At 39.3% G+C, this 17194-nt stretch overlaps 1 protein-coding gene across 1 annotated transcript in view; it reads left to right on the top strand.

Moving 5' to 3' along the window:
- USH2A (usherin) overlaps positions 1 to 17194 on the top strand; it is a 949135-nt gene that overhangs the window by 589315 nt on the left and 342626 nt on the right. The window contains exons 39-40 of the mRNA XM_004700145.2: positions 7584 to 7734; positions 8317 to 8459. Coding sequence (XP_004700202.1) covers positions 7584 to 7734; positions 8317 to 8459 — 294 coding nt within the window. The remainder of the gene's footprint in view (positions 1 to 7583; positions 7735 to 8316; positions 8460 to 17194) is intronic.

Below are 17194 nucleotides of genomic sequence, written 5' to 3'. Positions count from 1 at the left end.
CCATCTTTGATCATATCCAAAAGTTTTACCTTTTCCTGGATGGTGAGCATCTTCCTCTGGCGCTTATTTTTATTGTCAGAAGGCTTAGAAGAAGCAGCTCGTTTAGGAGCCATAGGGCTTAGATAAAATTTCTTAAAAATCGCAAACAATTACAGTACACTGTACAAAAGCAAAAATTAATCTGATACGTAGCTCCGATACGTAGTGATGCAGACAGAAGCGTGTACAGTATGAGCCAATCAGTGGCAGTAATGACAGAGCATGCTCTGTTACGCAAAAACCGCGATAGAGTGAAGCCTCGGAAGTCGAAGCGCAAAGTGGCGAGGGTTCACTGTATATTTAATTATATAAGTTGGAAAAATAAATCAAACCTCTCTTGAGAGTATCTTATTCAATACTGCAAATAACTTTCCTTTAAACTTATTTCATATTCTATATTAGGAAAGACTGTAACAGGCTGTGTGTGTGTGTGTGTGTGTGTGTGTGTGTGTGTGTGTGCTATAGAGTTAAGAGCACTGCTTTTGTATTTCACTAGGCATAGTTTAAACTCCCTTTTTGTCAATTATCAGTGTTGTGATTTGGGGTAAAACTTGTAACTCCCCCGAGTACTTGACTCTTTATACTACAGCAAGATCACACTATCATTCTAAGGGTTGGAAACAATTATGTTAAAGAATTTGCCACAGATTATGTATTCCAAAAGTGAGCTCTTAGTAAGGGACTATTTCAAGAACATTAACTATTCTTTAACCTACTTGTTACTCTTTAATTCTGCTGTGTGTGCATCCTTGTGCTCAAGGTTGACTGTCCATTTGTTAGCACATCTGTATGTTCCTCATAATTAATATCTGTTTTAATGACATATGGTTTAGTGACTGGAAATTGAGCCTTGCCTTCTGTTTCCAATTTGTTCATGACTCAATGACTCAATCTATGCGTCTGAACTTTAGTTTTCCATTCTGGAAACTAGAATTAACAAACAAACTGAAACCTGCCCATACCTAGACATTTTAAAATATGATAAGGAAATGTGTGATTCAAACTTTTGAATCTATGCCAGGCACCGAGCTATGCAATAAGGAGGCATATAACTGAAAGGCCATGGTTTCTCTTATGTTTATCGGGGAAAGATAAATGAGGATGCCAGAAATCTAATCTCTGAAGTGAGGGAGTCGTCTGCGATGAGCTGGAGTCAGATTCCACGGGAACCCAGCTGGAAACATCACATCTGAGTGGAATGAGCACAGGAAGGGCTGATGGGAACACTAGCCACTGGAATTAGGCTGCGAGCATTATTAACCCAGATGAGCTCATCTGACAGTCCCCCAATGGCAATGCCACTTAAAGAGATGGTCCTTGAAAAGACAAGGTTTAATGCACATCTGGATTTGAGGTTCTACCTCCTGAATCCCCCAAAGTACTTACAACTCTCGTATGTGTATACGTTGTACTTACTATCGTTATTTGAGTCACATCTTATCTCTGCATTAAATATCAAGTATATGGCTTTATCCCCCCTTAACAATTCTATCCTTTCTACCTAGCCTCTCCTTCCCTCTCTTCCAGCAAAGTGCCTGCTGCATACTGATATTCAACAGCTTTAGCACAGCACTGGACCTACCATATAAACTATAGGTTTATTTTATGTTTTGATGCAGCATTGTATTCCACTAGATTGTAATTCACAGGCACATGCAAAAGTCACTGCAACAGGGACAATCATGTTAAGTGGTGTGAGAAGGAAATTGGAGCATGTGGGGGATGTCAATTAGAGGACGTCCCCCCTGTAACTCTGTCTTCTAGTGCTTAAGTCTTAGGAGTCACCAACTTTATGTCAGATGGAAAAGAGGCCTCTGTTCCTGCCTTTTTATATATATTTCTATTTTAACAGTTTTATTGACACCTAATTCATATATCACATGAATTAATGGTTAAAACATATTTTTTAAAGTTGTGCAATCATCACCTCCATCAATTTTAGAATATATTCTTCATTCTTGTACTCATTTTTATTAGCTTCCCCATTACCCCAAACCTCCCCTACTATCACCCTAAGAAACCATTAATCCAGTTATTAAATATATAGATTTATCTATCCTGGATTTCATATAAATGAAAACATACCAAAAACAGCAAAGCAAAAAACAAATTAAACACAAACAAAGATAGCAAAATAAAACAGAGGAAAAACCTACAGTTTTCTGTAACTCTTCATGAAGAAAAGGTTTGGAGCAGGTATACATCATTTTCTGTTTTGATTTGTTTTTCTTTCTTTTACATAGAGAAAAGTTCACATGCATGCATCATTTAAAAGTTTAATAAAACGCTATATTTAAAAAGTACACCATATAAATGAGTCCAAGCCCTGATTTAATTTATTGCTTAATAATTTGTATTCATTTTGCCTTAGAAAGAAGGTTAAATTTGAAATTTTTAAAAAATGCCTTCCTTTGAGTTTATAGATCAGGGTAGCTGTTTTATTCGGTTCCCTTGTAGAATTAGTATTTACTGGACAAGATGTGTTGATTCAGGAGGTTGTCGAGTGCTCGCCCCATGAGGGTCATATTAAACTTGAGAGAAGCTTTTTGAGCAACAGAACATCTTGGAGGCAATATATCAAGCTGATAGCTACACGGCTCTTGTGTTAAGAAACCAGGGGTAGAATTATGGCTGGTTCCCAGTTATTGCTCTGGTGCTAAGGAGCCTCTGAGGAATAGGTCTAGGGTAAGAGGGGTTAAACAGAGGGGACAGAAAAGTTTCTGGGGTTTGGTGTTGCTGAAAGTGTACAAGATGAAGAATTATATGCAGATGTAAATAGTTTGCAACCTTAAATAATCTAGAGTTATCCGTTTAACTGAGAACTGATGTCAGTGTCCCTCAGAAGAGAATCCATATTTGACTCCCATGAACCCTACTTTGGGGTTCTCCACTGTTCCTTCTTTATAACATGACAATTGTTTTGAACCCACAAATGGATTTCTGTGTGCCTAGTAAGAATACACATTGTTAGCATTGATGACTGATCAAAACTGATTTTCACTCAGAATTTGAATCATCGATGGGATTATCAGGCATAACATAGTCAAGAAAGGAGGCATGATTTCATATAGGAGTGTTATATCTTCTATGCACATTGTACTTAACTTTTTGCCCATGCTTTTGCAGTACTTATTTATGTGTGTATTGGTTATAAATCAATTAAAGATATGTATCAAATAAGAAATGACCAATGCTAAAGCTACTGGAGTTCACAGAGAAAATTTCAATGCCTAATATATAGCAATGAATGTCCTATAATTCAAAGATTTAAAGTTAACTAATGATTGATCGTTGCCCTGATCAGTAATTTTATTTCATTTCCTTGCATGTCTCTGTTATACCAATTGGGGGAAAAAAAATCTCATACCACTCACCCTCTTTCAAGCCCCGAACTCACCCTCACACTGGCACAAGACGGGTGCCTTTGTCTTTATTTTGCTCTGAGACAATGGAAACCGCTGGAGGGTGCTGTTATGGTCTCATCAACCTATTTACCCATCTTCTTGGATGGGAACACTCAGTCTCAGCGTTCACTTCCCCATGACGGTGACTATCCCTCCTGTATGTCATAGCCCACTACTTACTCTACATGTACACAAGCTGCCTCACCGTCTACCACACAAGGATTTGATGCTGACATTTGTTTTCTCTTAGAAGAAAATATTTTCTCTTAGAAATCTTTCTGAATCCTAAACAATCATTTCATCCCATTTCTACTAGATCATACCAGTAAACCTGTTTCCACATCGCCCATTTGCAGAAGTCTTTCCTTTGATTCCATGGGCTTCTCTAGTTGCTACTCTGTTTTCTACACATCATTAGAACAAGATTCCTGAAAGAGTTCTATATGTTCACTCGATCCACTCACTCCCCTCTAATTCACTTAGCAGCATTCTCTAATTGGACCGCCATCCTCATCCCTGCACTGCACCTATTCTTGGCAGGGTCAGCAAAGACTTCCACTTCAACAACCGCAAAGTTTAACTCTCAGTCGTCTTAGTTACAATCTCAGTAACATCTGACACAGTTTATTCATATATATAATATATATTACACATACATATTCTTTACTTGGTTCCCAGGATGTTCTTTTTTCTTTGTTTTATTTCCCCCTCCTCCACTGACCACTCCTTGGTTTTGTTTATTTATTTCTGTAGCATCTTCCTCCTGATAGCAAATTTTGTTGGATCATAGGACTCAGTTCTTAGACATGTTTTCTGCTCTGGCTACACTTACTCCCTATGTTATCTCATTAGGTCTCCATCTTTAAATATAAAATCACAACTCATATCTGCACTGCATCCTTAATATCTTCCTTAAGATACATAATGATACATAAGATACAACTTGTCAATGTAACAAAAGAGAACTCTTCATCCCGTCGTAATGTTGCTCATCTTAGGGATGGCACCACCATTCATATTGGTGCCTTTGGCTCTATTATCCATGCGCTCCGCAATCAAAGGAACAGCACCTTCACTTTTATGACTTGAATCTAAATTCAGCTCCAGCCACTCACCTGTCAGTTGTACTGTGGTGGCTTACATACTGCTGTGATGCTCAAAGTTATTGCACTGGGACTTCAAGTATGAGCGGGGTCACCCAGCATGAACAGGTTCCACCAGAGCTTCTAGTCGAAGAACAGCCCACAAAGAAGAGATAGTCTGTCCATTTCTGAGGAATTAGCCCCAGAAAGCTTATGAATCGCAGCAGACCATTTTCAGGCATTGACAACCCCACGAGCAGCAGTGGACACACTGTCAGCTGGAAGATGACCCCTAAGGTTGGAAGGCACTCAACATATGACTGAGGAAGAGCTGTCTTCTCAAAGTAGAGTCCATGATCATGATGTGGGTGGAATAAAGCCTTCATGGCCTTCAGATCCAAATAGCTGTTCTCTCTTCTAAGTATTCTCCTGGCTACCTTTCTCGCTTCATTTCAGTTTCTGTCCAGTGGTCACCTAATGAACTTTCTATAATATCTAAGTTATTATCCAGTAATTACAATTGTATTGTTGTCATTTTCTCTCCTCTTACCTTGCTTGATTTTGATCAAGGCATTAATAGACACCTGGTGTCATTGATCTATTATTTTCCTATGAACTGCTTCTTCTATGTAAATGTAAGCTCCTTAAGGCTGAGCAAGGAATCCTGGTTATGTCATGGGGGAAACATTGGACAGCTCACCCAAGGTCAGCAATTTAACTCCACCCGCCTCTCCATGGGCGAAAACTGCTCCCATAAAGATTTAGTCTCAGAACCGCCACAGACCAGTTCTAAGCTCTCCGATAGGGAACTATGAGTGGCAATGGGTCAGAGGCAGTGGGTCAGACAAGGGCTAGATCTTCCTCAGTGTCATTAACCCTGCACATTGACACCCCAGCAATGCAAAGAATAGGTGCCTATTGAAAGAATTAGAGAATCATTGACTCAAAACATTTAAAACTGATTGGTAAAGCATGTATCTTAGTGTTTCCCAACTTACTGCTGATCATGTATAAGTCCCTTATTTAAAAATAGGTTCTCCTGAAATGCAGAACATAAAATGTACATACATGAAAGATATGCCAAAAATGAACTCTGATATTTCAGTTGACTCTTCTTCACCAGGAGCCCCTAGAGATTCTTGGTCATTAGGAATTTATATTAGAATAAGTAGAATGTTCCTAACAAATTAAATTTCAGAAATACCTTAATTATTCTAAGGGAAATAGAAATCAACAAGCTCACTTCTATCAAATAGATTCTGCCACTTGGTTACCCTATGGGACAGGGTAGAACTTCCCCTGTGTATTTTTAAGAGTGTCACTCTATGGAAATAGAAAGCCTCATTTTTCTCTCAAAGAGCAGCTGGTAGTTTTGAACTGCTGGCCTTGTGGTTCTATACCACAGGGTTCAAACAGAACTGTGTGTGTGTGTGTGTGTGTGTGTGTGTGTGTGTGTGTGTGTGTATATATATATGTATGTATGCATATACACACATATATATAATACTTAAATATGAAATATTTAATATAGAACTAGTGATACGAAAGGCGCGCTGGTAGTAGAAAGGCTATACAGTTGACAGCTAGTGGAAATAGTGGCCAGATCAGCCATTCTTCCTGGCTATCTCAGCCACTGTCATCTGAATCAGATCCAAAGCTCAGCATTTCCATGGAAAAAATCCCAGTGATCTTTTTTTTATTACAGTTTAAGAAGCTGTAAAAGTTATCCTATGTCATATAAAGTCATGATGAGTCAAGATCAGCCAACAGCACAGTGTCTAACAACAACATTAGCTAATAATTACTAAATTAATCACCATGCCCCCCATAAGGTATTATACTGTCTCACAACAATCATAAGGGAAATGTTATCATCTAATTTTAAAGATGAAAAAATAGTTTCAGAGTCGTTAGATGATGTTTTTTCTAAAACATAAAGCTTTGTTCAACTTCAGAGTCTGTGCTATTGATTTTCTGACTACTTTTAGAACAAATGCTAATCAGCTAGATTTGTTCAAGTATTATCACTTGAAGAAGTTAATTCAATAATCAGAGTCTCTTGTCATTTAAAAAATTACAGTAGGAATTAGTTTCATTATTACTGTTGATTTGATAGAACTACTCAAATATAATACGATGTGATATCAAGCAATTTTTCTGAATTCAGGACAGATTTTCAAGAGGTGTAACTAGTGTAGGAAAAGTAACAAAGATGCCCTACCTTGTAGCATTCTCGAAAGAGGAAGGACAGTGTCAGGAGAAGCAACTGACCAAATAAAGCACAGATGGGAAAAGGTATACCGAAACCCACCGCCATCTAGTGGGTTCAGAATTCTAGGACCTCTCTAGCCAGAGTTGAACTGCCCCAGAGGTGTCTACCCACCACAGGCTCAATGCATCATATTTGCTGGTTTGGGGAAGTAGATTACCAAGCCTTTGTGCCTAGCCTGTCTTGTCAGATAGCTCCACCCAAAACTCCCGAAGATCACAGCCACATGGAAGCTGCCACTAACAGATGACTGGTGGCTGTGCTTGAGGAACGGAGGCCAGGAACCGAGCCTGGCTTTCCTGAGTGGAAGTTGAGAATTCTACCACAGAGCCACCATTTGCTTTATTGGGTGGGGATCTGATTCAAATGACAATGGCTAAGAAAGCCAGGAAGAATGTCAGATCTGGCCCATTTCAATATGAGTCTGCTTGGTCTGTTGAACAAAGTGTTAATTTTAAAAGATACTTTAATATTTGCTTCACTAAATCCCCTACCTGTTTTCAATTAGGTAAGCAGAAGTACAGGTGGAATGTGCTGCATATTAATTTGTCTTGCTGTTTGGCGGGGAGGGACGGGCTGTTAAGAGTAAAAGAATAATGTGACTGTGCTGCAGTGAACAATAAGGAAGTACAGTGGCTCAGGAACGAAAATGTTAAATTAAATGGACTATGTTTAACACTGTTGTTCATCCTGAGGAAGAGTTTTTCCAGTATATGAAGCATTTCAGTTCTACCCAGCATATGTTCTCCACAGTTTTCTCTGCTCTAATTCATCTGTGGTTGTCGACAGCTCCAGATGGCCTGCTGCCTCCCAGGCTTTCATCTGCCACTCCAACCAGTCTTCAGGTCGTCTGGTCTACACCAGCTCGTAACAATGCTCCCGGCTCTCCCAGATACCAACTCCAGATGAGACCTGGCCGCTCCACCCATGAATTACTAGAGTGAGCATCCCATTTACCCATCGTGCTAACTGTTAGCTGGGTGTTCCATGCAAATCTAATTTGCATCACCTTACTTTTGTGAAGAATAGGTCAGTTTTCAGTTGTAAAGAATATAGGTTACCTTTTAAAGTATTGACAAACAACAACAGCACACACACAGCTAACAACCTGGGGGAAATTATTTGGTTTGTAGATACAGCTTCTTTTAAAAAATATTAGATAGTATCTCAAATAAGATTTCTTGATACTTAATGTTGCACAAGTACATGGATTGAATAGACATATATTTAAGCCCAATGGAAAGTTACAGGAGCTGTGTCTAGAAAGCTATAATACTTTGGCAAATTTCACATGGCAACCAGAGTCAGTACTTCAGAATGTAGGCTTTTCTATAAATACAAGATTATAAAGCCTTAGCCAAATGGTCCTTTATTTTAGAAAAGATACCATTCCATGGCATAGTACAATAACACTTAATTGAATGTTAGCATTTGATGAAAAGGGTTTGCAAGGGTATTTGTATTTGTCAGCCTCTCTTTGCATGTCTATAACTTTCAAATCAACATTTTCTTCCCACAATAGGTTATTTTCCAATCCTTCTGCATCAATGAGCTATGAAGTGAGAGACCTCCAACCGTACACAGTGTATGAGTTTCGGCTGGTTGCCTCCAATGGATTTGGCAGCGCACATAGTTCTTGGATTCCATTCAGGACCACGGAGGACAGTAAGTGCTCTGAACAACACACAACCAAGTGGCCTCCACACTGGGGAGTCTTAAATGTCTTCCATTTCTCCAAAGCAAAGAAATGAGCCTCTCTACTTCCTTGATCTTTAGCACCCTAATTCTGGAGGGAGATAGAAGAAAAATGTGGTCTGGGAAGGTTGGACCTGCAGACAGGATAGGATATGACCCCATTCTACCTTTCCAGGTGCATCTAGGTACCCCACCGGAGAAAAGTTGTCATTCTTTGCTCTAAGAACAAATGTTACAGTGATTGCTCTTTTGAAGGAATTCTAAGGGTGCAACATGAAATATGAACCTTACATCATGAAGATATTTAAGATGTCTTTATAGAGTGTCTTTATATAGTTTCTATTGGACCTTTACTTGAACAAGAAAGCCATACACAGCAATAGCATAAAATCTGGTTGTAATGATTCTGCGCGTGTTATAAAGGATAGATTCAAAGTCACTACAATGAAGTCAATTTCAACTCATAGTGACACCTTTGTGGGTGTCTGAGACAGTAACTGTTTCCAGGAGTAGAAAGCCCGGTCTTTTTCCCTCAGAATAGCTGGTGGTTTCAAAGTGCAGATGATGCAGATCACAGCCCAATATGTAACCACTATGCCACCAGGGGTCTTTAATGATAGGTTGATTGATCCTATCTTATTCAACCAATAAAGAATATTTCAGGCTTTCATTGAAGAGCTATATTTAAATACAAATGTTTTTCAAGATTGTATACATAAAATAAATGCATGATTGTGCTATTTGGTTTCATTAAAATTACCTCTATGCAGGGATATATCTTTTTTCAAAGTAGAAATTGAATCAAGATGCAAAAAGGGAATAGAAACTGTGTATCTATGTATAAAGAGGCTTTTAGGGTTAATTTTTTTTAAGTCTTTTAAACAAGGATCACTTAAAATATTTTGCTCTGTTGGCCAATTATCAAGGTGCCTCTATATCCCATAAGGCCCTGAGCGGCTTTCAAAAGGCAGGGCGTTAATCAAAAGGCATGATATTTTAAATATATATATAAATTGTATATTTAATAGATCGTTATATTTTTATAGTGCCCTTCATCATGTTACTTTGTGAAGACACTACATCAAATGAGACATAATCAACTTTTTACCTTTTTAAGAATGTGTTTTGCTTTCAAAAATTGCATATCTAGAAGAATAATATGTAATATTAACCCTTTCTTCCACAGTGCCCAACTTACTCCTTGGGATCCAGTTGGACACTTTAGGGCAGGACCATCTAGTCATTGTGTTTCCACAATGTTATTTGGTATACTGTATAATAATGGCCCTCAAGGTCCAGTAAGCATTAATGAACCACTCAAGAGGGTGCCAATGTTTAAAATGGTAGCCCGATCACTATAAGCTTGATGTTTCATGTCCCAAAAGTGCCTTGGATGAAAGGTCTGTTGATCTACTTCTAAAAGATCATTTCCGTGAGGATCTTCTAGCACACAGTTATATTCTGATATTGATGTGATCACCATGAGTCAGAACCATTCAACAGAAGCGTGCTCAAGGCATCTGTACTTGTTTGAAGGAAAACATTACATACACTCTGAGGAATCTAACACTGTGGTCGCCAACTCCAATGCAGATGCATGAACTGGGAGCCTGTATTCAAGATAAAGATTTTCTCTTTTTAAGAAACATAATTTTAAACAACAGAAGATAATTTTAAACAACTTAGTTATAGCAACATGTTTGATGCTACTCAATAAGGGTTTACTAAAAATAATTATTCAATCTACTATGGAAGTGAATGGCTCCACTCCATAGAATATCAAGTTGAAGCAGCAAGAAAAACCCACCTAATTTTAGAACCTGCACTATCCATCCCTACAGAAAAAGGGCGACACTCCGCAGAGTTGATTCTCTCTCATGGAGACCCATGGGTGCAGTATAGAACTGCCCCCATCAGGTGCCAATGATGTGATCTTTGGGATCAGCCTTGTCTTCCCAGGTACCTTTGGCTGGATTCGAGCTGTTAGCCTTTGGGCTAGTAGTTGCATAGTTAGTCATTTGAGCTACAAAGGCTACTAAAGAAAATCTTGTAGATTGGGGAGTATGTGATTGGAATTTTCATACACAGAGATGTATGAAAATTTGAGATTCCTGGGTTTGAGGTGAGCGTTTTTAACCTTCGTCTTTATCAGATAGAAATTAGTTACACTTGATCACATAGGATATGCATCAACGCAAGAAACTCTTCCCTCATTTTTATTTAAATAAACCAGGTACCATCAAGTGAGCTCTGATTCTGGGTGAGCTAACTGTTTCAGAGTAGAACTTTGGTTCCCAGTGGCTGATTTTTCTAAATTAGACCCTCAGGCCTTTCTTCTGGTGCCTTTGGATAGACATGACCTGCCACCCTTTCAGTCAGCAGCCAAGCACTTAGTCCAGTTGTATCTCCTGGAGCCTCTTTCATTTACACACTTTCTCTCAAGGCTGATGAACACGTCCTTCCTGTTACATTGCGTGTACTCCTTGCCTTTCATCCACGTTAGCAACAAGGCCTTCCGTGAAGTTAGTAGTGCAGGCTCCCCGCTGAGACGGAGTGACAGTGTGCTCTCTATGTTGGGTGTCAGTGGAGATGGATGCCAAATCTAAGAGGATGTGCAATTGAGTTGACAAAGACTGAATGATTGGCAGTGGGCACAAGCAATTTTTCTGTCAAGACTTGAAAGCGTTGCTTATAAAACTACCCATACTGACAGCTCTATGCCAAAAATGCACTTTACACTTGATCCTGACCAGCACCTTCCGCTCACCAAAGTGCAATTTCCAATGTAGACATTTCACATATCATCTTACAGATTGAAACAGAGACATCACCTCATGCCACATTTGAATTTCATACCATCAGCAGGCACCTTTCTGCATCAACCACAGCCCTGAAACTTCCCTACACCCCAATAGGTCATCCATGGAAATATGTTTAGTTTGATATCTCAGACAATGATTTTCATCAAGGCTGTGGTGTAGCGGAAACTATAGGAGAGATCCAGGCGGGAAAGGAGCTACAGCCGGAGACACAGATATCTGGGTACAAAGGGAAATTCTCAGGAATGGGAAAAATGGGTCTGTTAGGAATTTTAATAGATTTTTCCCCCCAAATAATTTGTCATCTCCATCTGTGTGCCACCAATATCCAGTGCCATGCATTTTTTAAAGTCTCATGTGCTGATGCCAAATACTAATAATACGCATTTCCTATGAATATTTTAAATCCCGTTAAATGTGTGTTAATAAAAGATGGTTATTGCCGCCAACTTGGTCAGGATAGTGTTCAACTATTTGCAACCAGATAAATACAAACAACTTATGGTTTGCTTATTTATTTGTTTGTTTGTTTGTTTGTTTTAGTAGCTGATAGTTTTCTGAGCACCTGGCAGGCCTGTATCTTGCTAAAAAAGACATTGAATTGTATTAGATTTGGCAGCACGTGATTGCTAAAATGAAGACCTTAACCGAGCAGTTGAACTTTTTTTATATGAATTGCTCCTGATTAGATTGTTGTTCCCTTTATCTGTCTGCAAATATTTTACACTATGCACATGTAGAAATGGTAGTTGGTCTGGAAGGGATGTTTCTTTCCATCTCAGTGTACAACTGAGCATATTGTATTGCTTATTGTGTCAAATAAAAGATTATCTACTTTTCCCTGAAATTTGGATTTCCTAGACCAATAGGAGTCATTCCATCTGTTTCTCTCAAGGTTTTTCAGGTAACATGAGTGAAATATAGCACATCTGATTATTGTCCTCATTTTACTGGCAGGCATATATGACATATAAAAGCACTTAGAGCGCCTTGTAAAATTGTTTTCTGAAAACCATTCTCTTACTTGCAAACAACAGCAAAAGACTGGGGTGGAAGAAGGCACTTTAGCTGCTACATAATTTTCAAAGAGGTCTTTCAAGATTTGATCATCCCTCAAATTTGTAGATAACAATTCTGTGTTTATATGTTAGGCACTAATCTAAAAGATGTTAATAGATACAAAGTATGGGTTTTGTGTGTTTCCCCCCTGTGGATTTACTTAGACAGTGTTTTCATGTGTTAATTACTTTGCTAACAGGCTGATTGTTTATAATTTTTGATTAAAGTATGCTAAGCCCTAGAAAGATAAATTGAATTACCTGCACAGTGAAATTGAACTACTACTAAATTTAAGCACGACTGTGTTTACTCATTGCATTAGATCTCACTGTTTGTTTGTTTTTTCATACTTATAATTGCACTCTGGTAAAAGGAAGGAGCAATGAGAGAAATTATTCTATTATTTGGGTTCCCTATATAATTTTCTCCTCAGCAGCTTTCATTCATCTTTTAAAAATATTTTATTGTGTTTTGCATAAAATTATTTACAGTATATTAGGTTTCAACTTAACATATTTTATACAAATTGTTTTATAAAAATTGTCCCATCATGTGGGTAACATTTTTCACACCATGTCAGCATCCTTGTTATTCCCCTACTGCTTGTTCTCTTTCCATTGATCTAGCTTCCCTTCCCTTCCTTGCCATCTCCTCTTTGCTTGGAGGTAAATGTTGACCATTTGTTCTCATGGAGTTGTTCAGAGACAAATTACCCATTGGTGACACTGTTTACAAGTCAATCTATTATTTGACTGAAAGGTAACCCCTAGGGATGCTGCAATAGCAAATTCAAAGGTTATCTTTGGACAAATGTCATTATTAATCCAGTAAACTTGGCCTTTTTTTTTTTAGAGTTTAAAGTTTGCTTAAATTTTTCTCTCATACTGTCCCGGACTTTTTATTGTCATTCAGTATCAATAGCTGGGCACTATCTAGTTCTAATTCCTGGCTAAAAGTTACAGTCTTTTTGAGGTTGGTTTTTTTTTTTTAATGGACTGGTCTCTCCTTTGAGTCTTGGTTTTCTTTCATATTCCTTTGTTTCAGAGAAGTAGAAACCAATAATCATATCTTGATTGCTGCCCATCAGTTTTTAAGGCCCCAAATACTACTCATCCAACGAGGGTGTAGGACATTAACTTTATAAAATGTTATGTCGATTGATTAGGCTATCCCACAAGACTATCGCTCTAAACGTTTTGATCCAGCAAACCAATTAACGAGTTGTTTGGATTTGTTTAGTAAATCTCTGTGACTGTGCATATGTATCTACAGATATGCCACACACACCAGCATGCATCAACATATGCCCACAGATACACTTATACCTGCACACGCAGACGCTCACATGTTTATGCTTTCCTCTACCACACAGAAAGTGCTTCTGTTGTAATGTTTCTAAAAGATACCCCATTTTCCTGTGTACTTAGTATTTTCAATTACCTTGGCTAAGTTCTCAGTCTTCAACTTTTTTTTAATGTCCCCTGTTCCATCATAAAAAAGTGATCATTATCTCCTATCTAGAAAGTTAGTTCCCCTCCTTTCGCCTCCCAGGGAAGCATCTCTCTCTTCCCAGGTAAGCCTTCAAGAATCTTTCTTTGTGTACATCTAGACCCATTCCTGGCTTTCGATAATAAGTTGTGTTTTCCTTGGTTCCTACTCGCAGGGAACCTAACCAACAGAGAACAAAAAGCTGCCTGGTCCAGCACCATCATCATAGTTGTTGCTATATTTAAGCCAGTTTTGCAGCTAGCTACTGTGTCAATCTATCTATCTTGTTGAAGGTCTCCTTTTATGCTCACCCTCTGTGTCATCAAGCTTGATCTTCTTTTCTGGGTACTGGTCCTATGCAAAAAAAAAAAAAAGAGGAAGAAGAACTTTAAAGATCACTTTAAAGAGCTCTCTTGTAGCAGATTTATTCAATGCAATACATTTGATTATGCGATTCCTCCTTTTATGGATGCTGATCGTGGGCCCAAGTAAAATGAAATCCTTGATTTATCATGATGTAGCCTATTGGTCCAGTGTGTTTTATTTATGTTATGGTGCACTCTCTACTGAAGGTTTGAGGCTTGGATCTTCACCTCAAGCCCTCTATATTTTTATCAGATAAAGTTGTATCACCTGCATATCTTAATCTATGATCTACATGGATTCCAGCTTCCTGGATTATTTGCTCTACATATGAATTGAATAAGTATAGTGAAAGGATACAAACTTTATGCACAACATTTCTATTTTTATAATAATGGGCCTTTCCAGTATTGATTCTTGTGTGATGAACTTGTCTCACTCAGCAGAATGTCCTCCAGATCCACCCATGTTAGAAAGCATGTAATGAATGCCGCATCAGTCTTTATAGTTGTATGGAATTAGGTTGTATGTTTTGTACCATTGTCTGACCACGCATTTGGCAAAGCTGGTGAAAAGTGCATTTTTAAAGTGTTAAGAAGCAAAGATATCACGTTGAGAACTAAGATACTCCTAACCAAATCCATGGTATTTTAAATAATTCCATATGCATGTGAAAGATGATAAAAGTGATAAAAGAAAACAAAGGACAATTGAAGTATTTGAATTATGGTGTTGATAAATAATATTGAATGTACCATGGGCTGACAGAAGATTGAACAAATCTGTCTTGGAAGAAGTACAGTCAGAATGCTCCTTGCAAGGGAGGATGGCGAGACATCGTCTCACATATTTAGGGGAGAGACCTTGTTATTTGTCATAGGAACAGATGACACCTGTCAGGAGGTGATAGGTATTGTTTGCACAGCCACCACGAGCATGGTTACAGGAAGAACTCTCGCCAATCACTGGAATATGATGGATGAGCGCTGTGGGTCTGTATCATATGGGCTAGAAAACTCAAGTTATCAGTCTCTAGAAACACATGGCATGGAAGATCACACCAAAAGTCGTCGGCAAAAGTGCAAACCAGCTGTCACCAAGATAACATAAGCAGGAAGGGTGATGCATATGTAATGTTGTCCATCAGCCTAGTGTGTGAAATTGGATACTGTTGATCACGTGGTGGGCTGTGTAGCAGGTGGGAAGATGGGGTATGTGCACCATTGGTCACCAGAGGTGTGGAGCACCAGCAAGTGAGACTGCACTCCATGGGACTCTGTGTGTGTGTGTGTGTGTGTGTGTGTGTGTGTGTGTGTGCGTGCGCGCAGGCAGTGTTGTTGCTAGCAGGGTATAAACACCATGGGCCATCTGCCTGAAGGCACAAGAGTGTATGCTAGGAATTTCTGGGCAGAAAGGTGTAGCAGGTGTGTGCTGCAAGTTACCAAGGGGACCATTACTGCTGGGTGCAGTGGGGTAGCGGGGGATGCATAGTGCTAGTCACTAGAAAGGCAGGGGATGCAGAGGCACACGCTGTTTTAGTCACCAGCAGGAGTGAACCGTAATTCCCCACTTAATACAGTCAAAGTTTAGGACTGGTCTTTAACCAAATACTGGAGGTGGGCAATGCATAGGTGTCCAGAGCTTGATATTTCCAGCTGCCATTCAACGAATCCTCACTAATGTAATGACCAGAAATGATGCATGATAAATGATGATAAATAGTTTTCCCCACTTTCTGGCTCCCTCCTGCTCTGTGGTCTTCTGGATACTTGAAGCTCTTACCCCCTTCTTGCATTTTTTTGTCCTCCGATGTAGCGTATGCTCTGTCCATATTTTATTACTCCAGATTGGTCTACACAATCTCTCTCTCTCTCATTGGGAATTCAATGAATGGAAAGCTGATTGCTTTATCTCAAGATGGTCACACTACTCTAATCCAGCTGGCAGGGCACCTACAATCTGTATCTTCTTGTTCATTATTTTAAGCCAGTTTGGTTTTCAGTTTAATTATTCATCCTTCCATTTGCTGTTCAGGGTTCCAAGACTTGTATCTGTTCCTTTTGGTTTCTCCTATTTTTGCTTTAGGGCGCTGGTATAGTATGTCTAACCATGCTGCCATCTTGGGACGTTCCATCTTCTTTGAGATTATCATAGCAGTTTGCAAAGGAAGAGAGGAGTAAGATACAAAGACATTGAAATCTAGGTCTCACTGAAAAAGCTCAAATTTCACCTCTTCTGCCTACATTTTCCCCTTACAACTTTGGTGTGTGTTTGTGTGCACATCAGCAATATTCCCTTCTGAAGCAAAGCTTCTCAAGACCGCTGTATGACCCAGTACCCAACAGATGTGTAAGTATGTAGCAGGTGCCCCCAAATTGAAATACTGAGTAAAAGTCGATTCCGAACTAGCTAATTCACAAAAATACAGCCAAAGTCCTACTGCTACCTACTGTGTAACAGCCGGGAAGGCACACCAGTCTTACAAAGATGAATAAGACGTGGACCTTCCCTAGCAAGAGCGACACCTAAGCAAAACCATTGCTGAAGTATCTGGAGAGGCGAGGTCAGAACAGCAAGCACAGAGGAAGGACGATCACCTCAAAGCAAAGTGTCAAGAAAGGCTTCCTGGAGGAGAAGACTGGGAGAAGAAAGAGGAATGCTTGATCTGTAGACATCACGTGCACATTGAATTTCACATTTATCTTCTCACTCTTGGTCCAGAAGTGGGTGGGAAAACCATTGACTGTAAGACGTGTCTATTGACACAAGACACCTGGGGGGAAGGAGAGATTCCCGGTGTTTCATCAGAGGTGCCTGCCTCTAGGAGTGAGACAGGAGGGTGAGCAAGGCAAACAGAGGAGAGCAAAATCCGCAAAGCAACCCTCATTCCTTTCTGCGGCCTAAATCAGCAGTTCTCAACCTGTGGGCCGCGACCCTTTTGAGGGTTGAATGACCCTTTCACAGGGGTCGCCTAAG

The sequence above is a fragment of the Echinops telfairi genome, unplaced genomic scaffold (assembly GCF_000313985.2).
Source record: "Echinops telfairi isolate 266 unplaced genomic scaffold, ASM31398v2 ScPeMD7_7424;HRSCAF=8462, whole genome shotgun sequence".
Lineage (NCBI taxonomy): Eukaryota > Metazoa > Chordata > Mammalia > Afrosoricida > Tenrecidae > Echinops > Echinops telfairi.
Note: the sequence above shows the minus strand (reverse complement) of the source record. Positions and strands in the feature narration are given on the sequence as shown.